Source organism: Eumetopias jubatus, unplaced genomic scaffold, assembly GCF_037043125.1.
Source record: "Eumetopias jubatus isolate StellerSeaLion01/CBP00866 unplaced genomic scaffold, mEumJub1_p1.0 scaffold_3, whole genome shotgun sequence".
Lineage (NCBI taxonomy): Eukaryota > Metazoa > Chordata > Mammalia > Carnivora > Otariidae > Eumetopias > Eumetopias jubatus.
The window spans coordinates 101,614,346-101,634,651 of record NW_028274809.1 but is presented as its reverse complement, the minus strand read 5'-3'; the positions used below and the strand labels follow the sequence as shown (position 1 = coordinate 101,634,651).

The following is a 20,306-nucleotide window of genomic DNA, read 5'->3' as shown; positions in this document are numbered from 1 at the left end:
GACCACAGTTGCTTCTCCCTGGAAGCAACCTCAAAGTAAGAAAGCAGACTTGGTGGTATTAAATGTAGATCCTATAACTTCTGGCAATTTTGTCTGAATGGATTCTACATGCAAAGAGAAAGCACATTCTCTGAATCTACCTTCTGTTAGATTTGTGTTTTCCCATAACCTTTGTCTGTTTTAATTTTTCTTTAGGTATAGAAATGGTTGCTTTCCTCTGACATTTACAAATATAGGTGCCATTGGAACTCACACACTGCTGGTAGAAATTAAAAATGGTGCAGTCACTTTGGAAAGCAGTCTGGCAGTTCCTCAAAACATTACACATAGAATTCCCATATAACCTAGGAGTTCCACTCCTAGGTATATACCCAACACAAATGAACACATATATCTGAATAAAAACATACACACAAATGTTCATAGCAGTATAATTCAAAGTAGCCAAAAAGTGGAAACAACCTGATGTCCATCAACTGATGGATAAATAAAACGTGGTATATGCACACAATGGAATATTAAATGGCGGTAAAAAGGAATGAAGTACTGATACCTGGAAAACATTATGCTGAGTGAAAAAAGTCAGTCACAAAAGACCTCCTAACATATGCTTCCATTTATACGAATGTCCAGAATAGGCAAATTTATAGAGACAGAAAGTAAATTAGAGTTTGCTTGAGACTAGAAGTTTGAAGGAGAAATGAGAAATGGGTTTCCTTTTGGGGTAATGAAACTGTTCAAACACTGATTGTGGTGATGGCTGCCTATACTAAAAACCATTGAACTGTATGTTGTTGTTTTTTTTTTTTTTGCAGTGTCCACTTCTTTTTTTTTTTAATTTTTTTATTGTTAGAACTGTATGTTTTAAATTAGTGAATTTTATGGTATGTGAATTATATCTCAGTAAAACTTTTTTTTTTTTTAAGTACAATGGCCAAGAGAAAAGACCTCCTCCTCTGTGCCCTGCCCTGCTGCGGACCTGCCGGTGGGCCGTTCTCCCCAGCTGGGGCACAGTCCCTGACTGGTTCTTCTGGAGCTTCACACATGCCCCTCAGCTGTTAGTCCCATCACTCAGTGTTGGAAGCCCACCTTCAACTTGGCCGCCGGCCTTCCCATTCCAAGTTTCTCATCGCAATTTCTCTATATGTTGTCTACCTTGGCTAAAGTGTGAGTCAACCTGTCTGGGTCTCACTTGTACATTACTTAGGTAAAAATCTCTTTGGTGGTGATGATGATGATGGCAATAGCTAATTTAAATCAGTAGCTACATGCTAAGCACTGTTTTTACTATTATTAAAACATTCAAATATTGCTTCATTCAAATATTCAAATATTGTTAACTATTGATAAGTTCTACTTTAACCTGTTTAATCCTCAGAACAATTCTATCAAGTAGGCACTCTTTTTCTTTTTTAAACATTTATTCATTTGAGAGAGAGCGCATGAGCGGGGAGGAAGGGCAGAGGGAGAGGGAGAGAAAGAGAATCTCAAGCAGAATCCACGCTGAGCTCGGAGCCCAACGTGGGGCTCGATCTCATGACCCTGAGATCATGACCTGAGACAAAATCAAGAGTTGGACACTTAGCCAACTGAGCCACCCAGGCGCCCCTACCAGGTAGGTACTCTTATGAACTGCATTTTACAGATGAGGATTCTAGGAGGCACAGAGAGGATTCTAGGAGGCACAGAGGGTCACACAGCCATCATGAAGCAGAGCCTGGACTAGAATCCAGACTGAACAGCTCCAGAGCCTCAGTGGTCTATGCTGTTAAACACAACACTTCATTTGCCTTGTCTCCTTTTCAGTGTCTTTATTGAAAGTCCTCATGAGCCAGTCAGGTAACAGAAATGAGAGAAGAGGGCTGCATGTGAGGTGATAGGGAGTGGTGGGGACTGCAGAGCACTGGCAAAGGTATTGCCCTCTAAAGAGGCATCTTCTGTTTCATCCCTACTGAACTGACGGTGGCCATGCAGGAATACAGGCCCCGTAAGGCTGGATCTGCCTTTTCTTTTTTTTTTTTAAAGAAAAGTAAAACTCTAAATTTTCACGTGAAATCTTGTGGTTTTTAAATGTTGACAGCAAATTCAAGGTTAAAAATAAATAAATAAATGGTGTGGGCTACGACCATCTGGATGAAACCAAACAGGTCGGCAGTTTCATTACATCAGAAGCCACAAATTGGGGGTCAGAGGGCATGAATAAATGAATGAATGAAGCAATGAGTTAGGGACTAAAAACAGCCTTCGACAGACAAGATTTGGTGGACCACTTCATTGTCTTCCAACAATCTAAAACTTCCTTAGAACACCATGCTGGGCTTTGGGTTTTCCATGAGGAGGTACAAATGGAAAGACTGAGTTTGAGGAGCTAAGATGGGAGCAGACAGAGCCAGAGGCAAGACTGCAAGCAGCCAGGCGCCCCATCTCTAAAAGACACAGTGACACATGAATGACAAAGCGGAAGGAGATGATGGCTGGAGTTGCCCCTGGGTGGGGTGGGTGGCTAGGACTAACTGCAACACAGAAGCTGCCAGGCAGCTGGGACAAGTGTCAAGCACAGCACAGGAGCTGCTGTGCTCTGATCTCACAAGCAGCCCCTGCAGAAATGAACGGAGCGGGGTCGGGGTGTTCGTGTGCATAGGGGTGGAGGGCCTCACGCTGAGGCACAGCAAGAGCAGGAGCCCACTGCAATTCAGCACCACCGAAGATGGTCCGATGGGTCTCCCAGGAGGGAACACTGTGATAGGAACAAAAATGAGACCTCACAGAGACTGGAGATCACAAAAGAGGTGATCGCTTCTTCCCCTGCATCTGAGCAGTGCCCGGGAGCAAGTCCGCCCTTGTAGGGAGGAGCATTTCATCAACGGTAATATTTAGAGTTGTCGGCGCATGGTGATAGTCAAAAGCAGACTGACTTCTAGAAGGTTTTGTTGTCTTTAAAATTTTTCTGCAGACAATGAACTCATGTTATTGCTTCTATGTGGTGAGACCAATACCCACGTCTTGCTGTGCCACCTCCTTCCTAGGCCCTGTCCTGTCCTGGGGAGGGAAGACAGCCGGAGACAGCTGACCTCGTGCACTATCCAATCCCGGCATAGTCCACCAGGAGACTGTCACCTATGCCGGGAGACACCTCCATCAGCTCAATTGTTCATGGAATCCAAACCCCTATCCAGCAGTGCAGCTCCAGAGCTAGATGAAGTCAGATGGAGTGTTGATGAGTGGACGTATAAATCAAGGGCCAGTGTGCTTGCCGTAGATTTCTAGTAGATGCTGTTGGCACTTTCCTTCCCTAGCTGGTGCACCCATCCACCCAGCTCTGGGACTGCTGTTGCTTGGCCTTTCTCCAGGGAAGTGCCCTTGGCTGGGGGCTGGGCACCCTCCCATCCCCATCCTTCACTCTTTGGTAGGTTATGCCTTAATATGTCATGTGCAATGAATCCTTGTTTCTGCTTCCAGGAAACTTGGCCTGAGACCCTCCTGCTATATTTACATATTTGCAACCACTGCCTCTGTATGAACTGTCCCAGGTGCCCTGGCTCACCGGTGTCCTGGCCACGCCTCCTGCAATTCTCTTCCCCAGGCCCAGTCACCAGAGAGAGCTTTCTGAAAGGTAGATCTGACCGTGCCATTTGTTTGCTTAAATATTTCAGTAGTAAAATCTGCATTGCCCAGCAAAGCCTGTGAGGTCTTTCTTGCTCAGCCCCCACCCTGCTTCCCCTGCCATGGATCTTGTAACCCACGTCTAGTTGCACAAATGTTCTAGATAGGCTAAACCCAAGCTACTGCCCTGCCTGGAATACCCCTCTTTTCTCCTATTCTGCTCCCTTCTTCTGCCGACTGATTCCAGTCATCCTTCAAAAACTCAGTTCAGACATGTTCTCCTCTAGGAAGTGGTATCTCAGCTCCCCCATCCCAACTGTCCCCAGCTTACTTCCCACTGCATTGGGTTAGGTGTTCTTCCTCTGAATACACCACATTAGAAGTTAGGATTGTCTGCTTAGTCATGATATCAACTCTCAGGCATCTCTGTGTCCTCAGGACCTAACATGGTGCCTGGCACATACTGGCTTTCAGTAAACGTCTGATGAATGAGTGAATGCTGAATAAGGAACCCACTCAAATGATACCTTCAACCTTCAAGGTAGCCTCGGATGAACAGAGAACATTTCAGGTGAAAGCCCTTTCAAATGCTTCCCTCCTGTCCTGCTACCCGACATTTTTTAGAGTAAATGCAGTCTAGGACAGTTTGGATGGTTAAGATTTGGTCAAAAGCCATTAAGGAAAGTGCATAAAGTCTTGGGAAGACATTGCCTGCTGCCAGAATTTTTGGAAGAAAAGAGAAGCATGCTTATCTTTTGAAGGATTTTTAAAAATCTCACACCATTATACACAATAACTCGGTTTCATAAACTATTTAGCTGAGATTTTCATTCTGATTATAAATAAAGGGAATTATGTACAAAATAGTTTGGGAGAAGTTTCTAGGGAAGTTGGTAGATTTATGTATTAAGAACCGAGACTGACGTCTGCATTATAAGTCACATTGTTTCCGCCAGTTTATTAAACCATTGTTCTCAACTCCTAAGCCTGGCTTATTATCCAAACAAAAAGTAATTTGAAATTTGTGGAGGGAAAAAAGAAAAGGAAGGAAGGAAGGAAGAAGGAAGCGAGGGGGGGAAGGAGAAAGGAAGGAATCATGAACTAGGAAGTTCGTTGTTTCCTGCCACTTCTGTTTTTGTAAAAGTTGCTATATTTACCCATTTAAAGGACATAGCTATGGTCGTCTTCAAAATGCACAGTGAGTGGGTCCTGCCAGGAGGGACTCATCTTTGCAGACCACTTACTACTGACAAGGCCTAGATGAAAACAGAAAGATTGAGGAGGGGGAGGGAGGAGGCAAAATAAATACAGGGATGGGAGAGCAAGGGGTCAAAAATATATGTTAGTGAAAATGTCAAAGTCTGATAATACCCATTGTTGGCAGTGACGTAGGAAAATGGGAATTCTCACGCGCTGAAAGTGGGCGTGTGAATGGGTACAACCATTCTGGAAAACAATTTGGCACTATACAGTAACACTGAACTTGTGCTAGACCTACAGTTCCACTTCTAGATGTCTACCCTGGAGAAACTCCAGAATACATGCCCCAAACCATGAACAGGAATATACAACAGCAGTGTTGGTCACAGCCAAAAAAAAAAAGTGTTAACAACCCATAGGTCCATTAGCACTAAAGCAGAAAAAATAATTGTGGTCAATCTATTCAGTGGACACCACAGTAGTGATGACTGAAACCACAAACCATAATGTTGAATTAAAAAAGCAAGTTAGAAAAGAAATTCTATGCAGTGTGATCCCATTTATATAAAGAGCACACATTGGCAAGAGAAAACAATTGTCATTTACAGGTGCGTAGGTATGTGTCAAAACTATTAAAATAAATCAAAGAAAAGATTATCATAAAATTCCGAATAGTAGCTACAAAGTTACTGGTAATGTTTTATGTCTTAAAGCTAGTGTTCTTTATATTATTACTGTTTAAACCTTACAAATGATTAGATATCCTTTTGTATGTATTATTTATTTATAGTTCTTAAAGAGTTGTCAAAGAAAAAATAAGTAAAGAGAGGTGAAGAGTCAGAAGGTCATGGGAAGGTATGTGTGCGGCAGTGGGGGAGGGTCACACATCCGCTGAACTAAGGCAATTGTTCCAGAATAGGGGGTTTCACTTTAGATAGAAAGTTGGAATAGATAGAACTAAAAAGGAAGGGCCCTAAAGCTCATACACCTTAGTCCATAGGCACCCCCTACCCCATCCCAAAGGGTTCAGCCAGCTCTCTCTCCATCTAATCCTGCTGTCTGGTCATTAGTAAATCGTACCCCCCTGGCTCAGTGCTGCTGTGGGCACTTGAACTTGCCTTCACCCCCAAAGCACGCTGAAGCCTAGTCTTTGCTCACTATCTGGGCCTGTATCGAGAGACGCCTGGTATTTGCCAGGTCCTGGGTGGATTAAAATCCTCCGGTGGCTGTAACACCTACAGGATACAGTCCATGCTCATGCTCTCCGCTATTACTATGCCACCATACTATTTCCCTGCCTCAAATGTCATCCTCACATTCCAGCACTCTATGGAGTCCTCTTAGGATAACCAGATGTCACCCCCAGAGGAGTGAGGAGTGATCACCCCATCTCTCCAGTCAGCTCCATCTTCTGGGCCCATACAGGACCTGGTGTCTGCCACTAGCACATAGAGCACTTAGCAATTGGTGTAATTAACTGAGGCCATGGTTCCATCCCCATTAGACTCTAAGACATTCAGAATGAGAATCTTTGTCTATTTATCTTTTTTGCCATGGGTAACATTCAAAGTATCAATCAACTGGGACTCTTGGGCAATACTCAATTAGAGTGGCTCTAAGGCTGCGGCTGTGTCCTGCAGATGCCTCCCCCAACCCCCCGATTGCAAGGTTTTAATAGTTGTTGAATCACTGAGAGGTAGCATGGAGGGCAGGACAGGGGCCAGGGCAGCTGGGATGGAGGGAGGGGAGCCCAGGACAGTATGTATTTCCCAGCCAGTACAGAAGTATTAACAACTGGCATGGCCATTATAGATCTCTATCTAACAGCTCAATATCCATTTTTTCTATCTCTAGAGACAAGTGGTAGGTATTTAATAAATATTTAGTGACAAAAAAACCAAGACATATCTTAAATTACAATTGGAATCTTTAACTATTTTTCCAATAAGACAGAGGTGAGGAATCTGAGATTTGGCTTGGGTAGTGACTTTCTGTTCTCTCTGCTTTCTCATTCAAAATGGAGATTGGTTAATGGATGGGCATGGGATCCAAGTTGGTCCAATAAGACTCAATTCTGGGACTTTTGCTTGAACATCCCCAATCCCTCCAACCCCTCCAACCCTTGTTGCCAATAGTATTTGAAGCTTCTGGCAGCTTTCTTACCCCCATGATGGGGGAGCCTTTTGTGAAAGAAGCCTGCAGAGAGAGAAGCAGAACCAAGAAATGGAGTCAGGTTCTTGCAAGCTGATTTAAACCCTTAGACCCAGGCATGACTGAAGATCCACTTTGCACCTCTCAGTTAAATGGCCCAATAAATTCTCTTTCTTGCTCATGATATTTTGACATGGGCTTTTGCTTTTGTGTTGTCTTTTAAAAAAATTTTTTTAAAAGATTTTATTTATTTATTTGAGAGAGAGAGAGAGAGAGAGCACAAGCAGGGGGAGCAGCAGAGGGAGAAGGAGAAGCAGACTCCCTGCTGAGCAGGGAGCCTGATGCAGGGCTTAACCCAGAACCCCAGGATCATGACCCGAGCCGAAGGCAGATGCTTAACCTACCGAGCCACCCAGGTGCCCCTTGTTTTGCCTTTTCAACTATAAGTCCAGTCTAACTCAGCTATAAGCATAACCTGCCATTAGTAAGATTACAAATCTAAGTTCCTATATGCATATCTCTTAACTTTTCACAATATGACATTTTGGTAGTTCATCTTGGTAACTCACCTTTCACCAAGGAAAACGTTGGATAGATTTATAAATGAGGGAAAGTCCAATGTTTTCACGACAGGATAGGCATGGATGGGAATAAGCAAAGTGTCATCTCCCTAAAATTAATGGCGGGGGGAAAGTCAAGTTTACCATACTGGAGGCTATAATTTTCAAAAATGAATTTCTAGATACTTTATTTCTTATGTTGTTTTCTATCACTAAAAAACATTTCCTTAAGAAACCTGAGGGCTTACATATAGCATTAGAAATATTGAGCTTTCCTAAGTATAAACAAAGTGCAAGAAATTTTAAGTACATTTCCTTGAAGTGATATTCACTATTATCCGGGAAAGCTAAAGATAATGATGCCTTCATGTAGATACAAAGACAGTAATCTACTTGCTTCTATTTGAGAAAATTATAAGCAAACACAATCTGTAGTAGCCTGAGAGAAACAGAAACCATCAGAGAGTCAGCTGATCCAGATAGCACTGAATAGTTAACCATGAACTGACATCAGGCACAGAGGCCTGCTGGCCATCTTGCTTAATATTTGACCTCAAACAAGACCCCTCCAAGCCTTGTTTCTTCCTTTGCAAAATGGGAATACTTCTGCCTTATTTTAAAGGTATTTTTAAGGGGTGCCTGGGTGGCTCAGCTAGTTAAGCATCTGCCTTCAGCTCAGGTCCTGGGATCGAGTCCCGCATCAGGCTCCCTGCTCAGCGTGGAGTCTGCTTCTCCCTCTCCCTCTACCCCCGCCCCCCGCTCATGCTCTCTCTCTCTCAAATAAATAGATAAAATCTTTTTTAAAAACTTAAAACATTTAAAAAAATAAAGGTATTTTTAAGAATCAAGGCAGATGATGGCCTGAAAATTTTTGTTTTTAGTTTAGCTTTTCAATTTTCTTTTTAAAGATTGAAACTCATTGGTTACCAAAGCATACTCTTCCATTCTAGTTTTGAAAAATTAAATTTAGTTCCCCTTAAGGCTTCTCAACTTGCAAGAGCCGGGACCTAGGAGAGCAAAGGGAAGCATAGGGGGAACCGTTTGAAGAGAGGGATTGACAGCATGGAGAGCTGGCCGTGGCTGGAGGCTACAGGATGAATTCCGTGACCTAGAAAAGCTCACAGGGACTTACACGGCCCAGCCATCTGGGGTCAGGCCACCCAGGCTCCTACCTCCCTGCAGAGCCCCAGGGCTGCCTCTGAGGACATTCCCACATGACACCATCCAGTCCCTGGGTTTGTAATCACAATTCAGGGGTCCTGCTAATTTGGTAGCCTAGCACTTAAAGGAATTTGTTTAAGCTATTTGAATAAGTCTTTATCAACTCTTAGCACGTCATGATAAGTAAGGTTTCTGGGCCAGGGCAGGCAGGAAATCTGAAGCAAATGATATCTCATGGCTCTGCCCTGGTTCTTGATGGCTCTCACACCCGGGACCCACGTCATCGGACATGGATCCTCCATGCCACTCACGCTGGCTGCCCAAGGAGCACACGTGCTGGGTGAGAAATTTCACACTTAATGTTCCATTTCCCTTTGTTCTTCCCTCAGGATATAAGTTTTGACATCGTCCTGTCCCTTACCCCTAAAAAACCAATTTTAAAAAAACTTACCTTACAGTGAACCCGAATGCAGTCATAATAGTATCGCCACTCATCTGGAGAAAACGTAATGGTGACTGTGAGGGACAAGCCGGGGACAAGGCAGTGTTCCTAGAAGACAAGTGGGCCATGGTGACAGCACACTACACATCAGTCCCAAGCAGACCCACCACACAGAAAGCCACAACCCAACAGAGAACACCATGGTGAACAGGCAACCGGGCCATGCTTACCTTTTTCACATACTTGATCTGAAAGTATTTGGTTTGAGGGGGTAAAATATGCACATGTACATCTTCATTGGAAATATTGACCAGATACTGTGAGAGAAAGAGAAGCACTCAGAGAAAACATTGTTTTAGCTCTCTGCATATTCACCTCATTTATCTCTCTTCTTGTACCTAAAGGGATTTGAAGAGATAGAATTTATTGTTTAACTTTTAGAAGATCTGAAATGCATCATATATCATTTAAAGAATAATAAAATAAACACAGCACTACTTAAAAATTTTTTTAAATAGGTTCCATGCCCAATGTGGGACTTGAACTCACAACCCTGAGATCGAGAGTCACATGCTCTACCACCTGAGCCAGCCAGGTACCCTGAAAACAACACCCTTTAAAGGATAATAAAGCATACCCAAGTGCCTTCTGCCCAGATTAGGGACTTTACCAGAGCCTGCAGCCCCCAGACTGTATCTCATCTACACACCGCTTGTCCCAATCCTGACCAGTTAACACGTGTGCCTTTTTGAAAAACAAAACAAAACAAAAACTGCCAGTTATTCTGCTAGCAAAAAGTGGGTTTATTCAGGAACAGCAGAGAATTGCAAACCAGGACAAGTGGGTTGCTGCAAAACCATAGACAAGTCCCAGACCAAGGGACTTGGAAGGGAGTGGGGATTATTATAAACAAAAAGTCCATTGCAGTGGGGGGAAGGGAGTGGGGAAGGGAGGGGAAGGGAGTGGGGGGGGGAAGGGAGTGGGGATTATTATAAACAAAAAGTCCATTGCAGTAAATTGGGAGTTTGAAGTATAAGGACTTTTCAATGGCTGAGCTGTGACTGTCTCTCATTGGCTGGGCTGTTGCCAGGGCAGAAGGAAAACCTTCCTTCCTCCCACTGGGGTAATAAAGCAGTACCTAAAGTATGGACCTGCAAGGTACATCTCTACTTATTGGGTCTGTAATCACAGAGGAGTGGTGGGGTGTGACAGCCAACCAACTCCAGTATGAACCAGGTTTCCTTTCATTAATGAATTTTCACAATTCCATTTCATCCTGTGATTCAACTAAAAAGTCAACCACCCACCAACTCCCACAATTTCTCAAATTATATGCCACCTACCCTGGGGACCGGTGACACTAAGGTGGTCAAAAAATCAGGAAAAAGTGTGGCTAGGGCAGCCTGCAATCCATCCCTGGGGCAAATGGAAAAGAAGTCAGAAGTCAGGAGTTCTCCTATGGTGACAGAAGGCCACCCCTGTGAGGCAGGACAACCTGCTGCATAAATTAACTGTGTCTCTAGATAGAGGATTTTTTCCCCCTCTGCTTCAGATGGGACCAAGAACCTCGGGATCTGGGGATCTGGGCTTCATCTGGGCCAGGGGACAGTTAAGAGGCCTTTGGTTTCCAAAGTCCAGGCCAGAGGCTGGACCTGTCATGGGGCCCATTGCCCAAGGCCTCATGGTCATTGAAGCCCAAAATTAAAATTCAGATGTTATTTCCTGATGAGGTTACAGTGGTGTTTGCATTTGTTAAAAGTTCTTATTTGTCACCTGTGAACATTCCTAAAGTGACCCTGTTTTGGCATATCTTTTCTTTTTTTATATAAGCTAAAAGCCTTAAAAAAAAAAGTTCTCCAGGCTGCTCTGGAACACCAAAGGGCCCTGCACAGGGGCAGTATTGGTGAAGGGGTGTACTCCTGGGGCTCTACCCACAAGATGGTCCTTCCAAGAAAGATTGGGAGGGACAGGTATGCTGGGACCCAGGATGCCTGGGGCCTGTGCCCATCACACCCAGAATCCTGGGATGGTGGGACCTGCTGCGGATGGGGAGGTAGCCACGAAGCCCCAGGGCCTGGAAGCCTTGACAGAGAACTCTGTCCCCATCCTTGTCATCAACGGGGACCCTCAAGTTGGAGGCCTCGAGTCAGAGTCCAGGAAAAACTGGGAGGAGAGGCAGTTATATTGGTTGTCACTTAAAAAAAAAAAATCCAGTAAGGACAGGGCAACAAACAAGGGTGTCGGGACTGCTTTTAATATGTATCCCAAGGGTGCTTAACCTTAGAAGAAATCAATAATCTGCACTCCCGGAGTACTCAGTAGACACTGCAAGATCCTAATCCAGAGTCCATACTCTAGAGGTGGCTACTCAGAGCATTTCAATCCTCCTCATTGAACTGGTACTAGAAGGTCTACAATATTAGCATACAGGATGTTCGGGATAGATGTACTAACTAGAACTTTCATACAGGCATTCCCGCTTTTAAACCAAAGGGATCTGAGAATCTGGTAAGCACAGAACCCAGTATCCTTTCGAGTGACCTTCAAAGATGCAGGGCTCCCTTAGGTCTTGCGTTTTGCACAGCACAAAAAAATTCTGTCAGCCAGGTGGAAGGTTGGCCAATCCTACCAATGGATGCCACTACATCTGTGGTCAGCAAAGCTCCCTTGCAAGGAGTCATGGCTAGGCCTTCCTGGAGATGGCAAGTATGATCATTCTTTTTTGCCTGCATGCTAGCAAGTGTCATATGCATGGCAGAATTTCTTCTCGGACCTGTTTTCATCACCGCAGATATACCTGGTAGCAAGGCTGCTGGGTGGGGACCTTTGGCTCCCACCTCCCATCAGGGTCAGATTCTCAATATCTACCTGACAGTTAGAAATAAGTTCGTGGGTTTAGGTCAATTTGCAACAAGCAGTGTCACGGGCTGAAGACAAGAGGTCTGTGTTCAGCAAAGCCACTGAGCCGGCTCAGATGTTCCAGTATTCCTGAATGGTCCCAAGGGAGGAGACAGGAGCTGGCTCTCCAGACTGGAGATGCAGCCAGCACCTGTGGGTGATGGCTGGGCCACATCCTGATTAAAAAAAAAAAAATAGAAACCTGACACTTCCTCCAACCTGAGTGTGGCAGAACAAATTCAAACATGCCCACTACTCATTTGCAGGACGAGCACTAGAATTCAGTAGATAATATCTACATTGTCAAATGAATAAAAAATTACCAATAAGGAAATACTGAATTCATTTCTTAAAGAATTAAACAACATAGGGGCACCCAGGTGGCTCAGTCAGTTAAGCATCCAACTCTTGATTTCAGCTCAGGTCAGGATCTCCGGGTTGTGAGATCGAGAGCCTGGTGTTGGGCTCCAAGCTGGGCATGGAGCCTGCTTAAGATTCTCACTCTCCCTCTCCCTCTGCCCCTCCCCACTGCCCCCCCCCCCACTGCTCTCTCTCTCTCTCTCTCTCTCTCTCAAAAAAAAATAAAATAAATAAAATAAAAATAAAAAAATTAAAGGGGCGCTGGGGGTGCTCATTGGTTGAGCCTCCGACTCTTGATTTTGGTTCAGGTCATGATCTTGGGGTCCTGGAATCAAGCCCCACATCCAGCTCCACACTCAGCGGAGTGTCGCTTGGGGGTTCTCTCTCTCCTCTCCTTCTGCCCCTCCCCCAGCCGGCTTGTGCGAATACACTCTTTCTCTAAAATGGATAGATATATCATTAGAAAAAATTTTAAAAAAGAATTAAACAACATAGATCCCATTCATGATAATAAAAGATGTTATTATTTGGCTATATTTGGGGGGGGTGTTAAAGGCTGCAATAGGGAATAGAAAACTAATATCATTATTTCAGAAAGCCTAAAGAAACTGTTAATTTATGTGAGCTAAGGCTATACGGGCTAACAACTTTGTTTTGGGTTGGCAACATCAACAGTGGTTGTCTCATGAGAAACCTAACTAATTATTTACTTAATAAATATAGTTTTCCAGACAAACAAAATCTTTCTGCAGAGGGAAAAAAGAATTTAAGAGGTCTTTGTTTTGAGAAACTTGGGCACCACTCTTTTCAAATTTTAAAGTAAGTCAAAGCATTGATCTCACTATGAATCCACGTAAAATGCTTTAAATCCTTTAACCAGATCTGGATCAATCTCAAATGTTAATGAACAATTTATTGTGGTTTTAAACCCACATTCAATCATTCCATTCTTGGGCAATTTGCATAGTTTCCTGTAACAAAACCAAGATAAAAGCAGAGCTGGATTTTCCCCTTTGTTTGGCAAGAATCTCAAGGTAATTGCCTTAGGCTTCCGCTTAAATTTGCTGGTGGATAAAGGAGGCTGACCCTCCCAAGATCTCCCAGAATGTTATTAAGATGAAATCATTTTGTACTTTTATCCGTGCCTGCTTGTTATAATGCCTGATAGAAGCAGTATGATTATTTAGACTTTACACTGTATTTACTTGGAGTGAGTGAGTCTTCATCAAAGCACTGTCTTCCAATAAAGTGAACTCAGTGTCATTCACAAGTGTTTACTGAGTGCCTTCTATGTGTTAGGCATCATGCTGTATCAAAGAGATGGTCTCTATTCTTCAACAGAATGAAGCTTTTATCTCCCTTGCCAAACCCTACGATCCAGGTAAACCAGATTGTACACTAGTGTCCAAATATGTAACATGCACCTTGGACCTCTCTCAACGACTTCCTTTATGCCCTGAATATCTTCTGCCCACTTCTCTTTCCTTTTGGGCTATCTCAAGTGGCTTCTCCTCCACAAACTTTTTTTTTTCTTTAAGATTTTATTTTTAAGTAATCTCTCCACACAATGTGGGGCTTGAATCTACAACCCAGAGATCAAGAGTCATATGCTCTACTGACTGAGCCAGCCAGAAGCTCCCATAAGCTTTTTTTACATCATGACCCACAAGCTCCTGGTCTAAAGATGTTCAACATCCTTATTTACTAGGGAAATGCAAATAAAACATGCAAATAAAAAAATACAAATAAAATAGTGAGTTGAGCAGACAGCTTCTCCTCTGGTGTCCTGCCTGCCACTTCCCTGTGGTGTATTCAATAAGCTTCTCTCTCCTTTAAAAAAAAAAAAAAATAGTGAGGGGCACCTCGTTAAGCATCTGCCTTCGGCTCAGGTCATGATCCCAGGGTCCTGGGATCAAGCCCCGCATTGGGGTCCCTGCTCGGCGGGAAGCCTGCTTCTCCCTCTCCCACTCCCCCTGCTTATGTTCCCTCTCTCACTCTCTCTCTCTGTGTCAAATAAATAAATAAAATCTTAAAAAAAAAAAAACAGTGAGTTGAATGGTGGCCTCAAGAAGTTATGTTCACATCCTAACACCTGGAACCTGTGAATGTGACCTTATTTGGGAAAAGGATCATTGCAGATGTTAAGTTAAGGACCTTGAGATGAGATCATCCTGAATTAGCCAGGTAGCCTTAGTCCAATGATGTATCCTTTTAAGAGAAGAGGAGAAGATACAGAGTCAGAGAAGGCCATGTGAAGGTAGAGGTAAAGAGTGGAGTTATGTGGCCATAAGATAAGCCAAGAAACACCGGCCAGAAGCTGCCAGAGGCAAAACAAGATTCTCCCCAGAGACTCTGGAGGGAGCACAGCTCTGCCGACACCTTGATTTTGGACTCTGGCCTCCAGAATAAATTTCTGCTTTTTTTAAAGATCCTCAATTTGTGGTTATTTGTTATAGCAGCCATAGAAAACTAACACACCATACAACCCAACAATTCTACTCCTTGGTATATATCCAAGAGAACTAAAAATATGTCCACACAAAAATACATACATGAATGTTGATAATAGTGGTATGCATAATAGCATCAAAGTTGACACCCAAATGTCCATCAACTGATGAATGGATAAACAAAACGTGGTAGAACCATACAATGGACTAGTATTCAGTCCCGAAAAGGAATGAAGTACTGATAGACGATACAAGGTGCCTGGGAAACATTATACTAAATGAAAGAAGCCAGTCACAAAAGACTACATGTTATAAGATTCCATTTACATGAACTGTCCAGAAGAGTTAAATCTATACCAACAAAAACCCAATGAATTGTTGCCTAGGGTAGGAGTAGACTGGGTAGGGGAATAAGGATAGCAAGGGAGCTGGGGGCTGGGGAGTGAACTGTTTATTCATTATATTCATTATTTATTATAAACAATGAGCAATTATGAAAGATAATTATTTTAGATCTACCCAATCACCATTGAGACAGCAAACCTAATACCAGAAAAAGTAAGCTCCAAAATCACTTATTAACCTTGATCTTTCATGCTGTGTTCTAAGAAATGCATCCTTACAGGTTAATGGGTGGATTTCCTAATCACCATTTTAAATCCTAACCCTTTTCCTGAGGGGCAACACTTGGCACCTAACAGGTTTCTCTCTGGGTTTATTCTCTCTACCCACTTCGATGCACTAAGATGCATGGAAACGGCATCCTTAGTTTGCGGGGAGTGCCTGATAGAAACCTAACTTCACTTCCTGACAGCATTAGCATTTCTCAGCTTCTTTCCCCTCTCCAAAAGTAGAGAGTCTTGTGGTGGCCGGTGACAGAGCCAGAGGGGGAACATCGTGTACAAAGCCAGAGTCTCGGAGGGCTCATGGGAAGGGAGCCTGCCTCTACCCCTCTCCAACCATGCGTAGAGGTCATTTTGCTCAGATCCAGAGCCCAGTGGGAGTAGTTCTGAGATGTCCTGCTCAGTGTGACTTTAGGGGATCGATGTGAGGTCACCGAGCTTGTACAGGGGATTTAAATGTTAAGGTCCCGGGGCGCCTGGGTGGCTCAGTTGGTTAAGTGTCTGATTCTTGATTTCAGCTCAGGTCATGATCTCAGGGCTGTGAGGTTGAGGCCCGTGTTGGGCTATGGGCTGGGCATGGAACCTGCTTAAGATTCTCTCTCTCCCTCTCCCTCTGTCCCTCCCCATTTCCTCTCTTAAAACAAAACAAAACAAAACAAAACAAAAAACTGTTCAGGTCCTTAATAAGCATAGCATCAGGAATGCTGTAGCCACCTGAGCCCACCTGCAGGTCAATGAAGGGGACCCAGGAAGCTCCGTGTGGACTGCAGTCCGTCCTTTCAACTGCCCCTTCTGAAGCCTGTCCAGTGGAACTGACCCTTGCCACCCAGACCTGGCTAGAATCTCTCTGGCCAGAATGACTAATTTAGGCATGGGCATCGGACCCGAGCAGGTGAAAGAGAACACCTACGGAAGCCTCCTAGGAAAGGGATACCCCTTTCCCTGGTGGTGTAGGCTTGGAGCAAGCAGGCCCTGGTTTGGAAGAAGGCAGCTTAAGAGTGAAAGTCAGTCCCTATCACTTACTAGCTATTGAACCTTCTGGAATCCTGGTTTCCTATCTATATAATGAGAATAATAGTACAACCTCCACAGAGCTAGGGTAAGGACGAAATCGAATCATGTGAGACACGATCATTGTGACACCGCAAGCACAGTTGCTAGCCCCTAAGAGTCAGTCAGCAATGACACCTGTTTGGAAAGAATGCCATGAGGAGCCTTTGGCAGGGGGCAAGTAGCTTGTCCAAGGACACTGGTGTGGCTTTAAAATTTCTCATCCTAGAACCACCTTTCTGGCCCAACTTACATCTGTGCTTCTGCGGATGCTGCTGCACTTTAAATGAATGAGTAATATAAATGCAGAACACTCATGTCATTTCATTACTATGATTAATTACCCCACTTAAAAAATACCTACCAGAATCTGTTGGTGTTGTTTTTCTACTTTGTAGCCTCCAAAATGCAGTATGCCAGGTTTTGCCTGTATGACCTTATTGTTCAGAACTTTTGCATAAATCTCTATAAAAACAATGTAGATAAGTACACCATGAGCTGAGACATAAAATATTAAATAAATGAAGATCCTATTAATGTGGGCTCTCTTTAATTTAGGATATTTTAAGCCTATGAAAACTTCAGACAGAGGGTACAGATGTCAACAAGATTAATGATCTATGCCAAACAAACTGTACTGCTTCTCCCTCTATTTTTACACATCGTTTGGGAGATATTATCATCACAGTACAAATTCACATGGATTGTTTATTACCCACTAAAATACTCTGCTCTTCACATTTTGTACAAGTCTTCATCCTAAAACACGAGCTTGCAAGAGCACGCACCCTAACTTTGCTGCTCTGTATCACACCGAGATGACTTGTGATGTAATGAATACGCAGTTCAAAGAATCCAAACATCAAGTGTTTAGTTTCATTACCGGGTATTTACCTGTTATCATTGGATTTCCTCTGAATAGAATTACAATGTGATAGAATAATCGCAGAGCTCTGAATAATTATCGCTCTGGACAGTAAAGTCTCCAACTGCTATTAGCGTAATGTGAATGTCTTTTTTTTTTCCCTTCCAGTTCTGAGAAGAAGGTTAAAACAGCTGATCTCACAAAAGTGTCCAGGTCTACAAAACTTTTCCAAGCTCTTTATGAGGCAGGAGCTGAGATGTGTAGAGGAGGCACCGAGAACCTGTTGGTGTTGTTTTTCTACTTTGACACAATTGAGACACAATTGTCTCTGTGCCTTTGGTGCTTACGTCAGGCATTTTGCTCGTAATCCTCACTCCAGGCCTATGCAGTGGTATTATTTCCATTGTGCAGGTGAAGGAGCTGAGACTCAACAGGATCAAACAACCTGCCCACAGCCGGTAGTTAAAAATCAAACCCCGGTCTGTCCGATTCCAACCACTGAACTGCCTCCCTCAATACGAATGCACTGTTCAGTTTCTTAAAAACGATGACCTTTCACCTTTGGCTATCACCAAACCCCGTGAGCCACAGACACCCTTCCTCATTGCTTAGCCCACTGTGATTCTTGTAAACATCTGAAACAATTGGAGCTCTTGCTCCTCACCAAGTGACCTGACATGCTGACATTGTCATCAGCTTTGGGCCAAACCGAAGAGGGCTGGAATAGGGTCCGGATGGTTGTTTCTGGGGGATGGGCAATCTCTATACGTTATTAGATCATTTTTTAAGTATTGAAATGAACATTATTTGGTAAAGTTTTTTTTTTTTATTTATTTGACAGAGAGAGACAGCAAGAGAGGGAACACAAGCAGGGGGAGTGGGAGAGGGAGAAGCAGGCTTCCCGCAGAGCAGGGAGCCCGATGCAGGGCTCGATCCCAGGACCCTGGGATCATGACCCAAGCCGAAGGCAGATGCTTAACGACTGAGCCACCCAGGCACCCTTTGGTAAAGTTTTTAAATGCCGAACATTTTGCTTTTGTTTTTAGTGCCACAAAATGGACCTTAAAACAGGTATTTTTCTGTTAATACCCAGAAAGAGTCGAGTATACTAATTTGCACTCAGTAAGTTCTACGGTGACGAAAGAGCCACACCCAAATACTACATTTCCAGCATTTGCGATAGGCCTTGAAAGATGAGTCAGGAGCAGCCTAATGTGATGGTAGAGAGCTGGAGACCGGGCGACCATGACTGAACACCACCTCTCCACCCACCTGTGCCACCTTGGGGAATTCCTTTGACCTCTCTGAATCTCAACTTCCCCACCAGTAAGATAAAAGTAGAACGTTGATGTTGTGTGGATTAAGCGAGAATAATGTAGGCAAATGATTAGCCTCTTACAGAATCACTACAGGATTTTACTAGGCTTTCCACGTGCATGGCAGGGAAGGGATGTGCACAGAAAAAGGCAAGAAGTTATAAAGTGCATGTGGTCTTGAAGGAGGAGTAACGGTGTGATTGGAGCTGGGGATGAGTGGTGCACAGTGTGGGGATGGAGCTGGGTGGACAGGCTTGCCTCCACAGCAGAGGGGGCCAAATCTCAAGTGAAGGAATTGCAACTCTCCTCCAAATGCAAGGGAACCACTGAGAGTATCTTAGCAGAATAGGGACAGGGCCAGCCATGACTGCACAAAGGAAACTGATGGAGTATGAAGGGTGGCCCCGAGGAGAGCACCAGGATATCCTAGTGACCTTGCTGAGGATGAAGAATAAGGCAATGTGGACAGATGGGTAAGACATTTGAGGAAGTAGAAGCAACAGAACTTGGTGACTCACACCACAAGAATCCATCACATGAGTGGATGGACCTAAATAGAACCATTTTTCTTAATAATAAAAGCTATTGTGAGCCCATAAAACAATATAGAGAAATCAGCACCAAAAATCCCTTTGTGCTTTCTGGACTTCGGATCCTCTGGGAAGATGTAAATTGTAAAGCAAATCTCTTTTCTACTCACTTACTTGATTCTAGAAGGTGATTAGGTACTTCTCTTCTTTTCTTAGGCTCCTCCACTAGGCTCTTCAAAAGTAGGGGGGATATGTTAGTAAATGGTTCTTCAGCATTGCTTAGCTCTCTGCTGGGGGTTTTCACCACTGCCATTTTATCATGAAAAATCGAGTCTTCTTTTTAGAGCCAAAGGTCATTTCCTGGGTTAAAAACAACAACAACAACAACAACAAAAAAACAGTAGCAGTATGAGAAACCACACACATTTTTTTTTCCTCAATCTTTGACAAATGTACCTCTGTGACTGTGTGGACCAGGCCCTCCCTGCCTCCCTGCCTCTCCCAGCCATTCCATTCCCACACAGGGATGTCCCATTAATCTTGTGTCACACATCACAACCCAATATCGTGCCATTGCTCAAAACCCTTCCGTGGTCCTTAATTCTCTCTCCTCAAGAGCTTTTCCCAAAATGTAGTCCTGAGATGCTCTCGAGCTATTAGGAGAGGCACCTGAAGGGAAAAATAAAGGTGCTCACAATCAAATAAAATTGGAAAAGGTTGAAGTAAATAGTTAAACAGGCCTCTTCTGAGATTTCTCCAAATCAGTCTCTTAGCTGCAGGTGACCATGAAACCCTTTAACACTTGGAGACACTGGCATTCTTGGGCCACCTTCCTGGGCCCGTCTCTGGGGTGATGAAGAGGGAGAGTAGCCAATGGACCTTCTCCAGCGCCACAAAGACATTCCTAGGAGCTCTGTCATAGGATCTAGGGTCCTGGTTCATGTCAGACTTGCTTTTCCTTAACATTCACGTTAAGTTCCACCCTCGTCATAAAATCCACACTGACCGCAACACCCTTCAACATTCTTTAGCAATTACAGCCCCTACTACTCATTGGGTATTCATGATTATTGCCTTGTATACGGCACTTTACAAAG

General features: G+C 43.8%; 1 protein-coding gene across 2 annotated transcripts in view; it reads right to left on the bottom strand.

Moving 5' to 3' along the window:
* The window catches only part of CFAP221 (cilia and flagella associated protein 221), a 90,715-nt gene extending 71,193 nt beyond the window's left edge, over positions 1–19,522 (bottom strand). For both annotated transcript variants that reach the window (XM_088021763.1, XM_028101377.2), the window contains exons 1-5: positions 19,384–19,522; positions 16,863–16,963; positions 9,348–9,434; positions 9,127–9,225; positions 7,524–7,624 (exon numbers count right to left, since the gene is read on the bottom strand). In XM_088021763.1, the coding sequence (XP_087877889.1) occupies positions 7,524–7,624; positions 9,127–9,225; positions 9,348–9,434; positions 16,863–16,963; positions 19,384–19,522 (527 nt within the window). The remainder of the gene's footprint in view (positions 1–7,523; positions 7,625–9,126; positions 9,226–9,347; positions 9,435–16,862; positions 16,964–19,383) is intronic.
* Between the last annotated feature and the right edge of the window lie 784 nt (positions 19,523–20,306).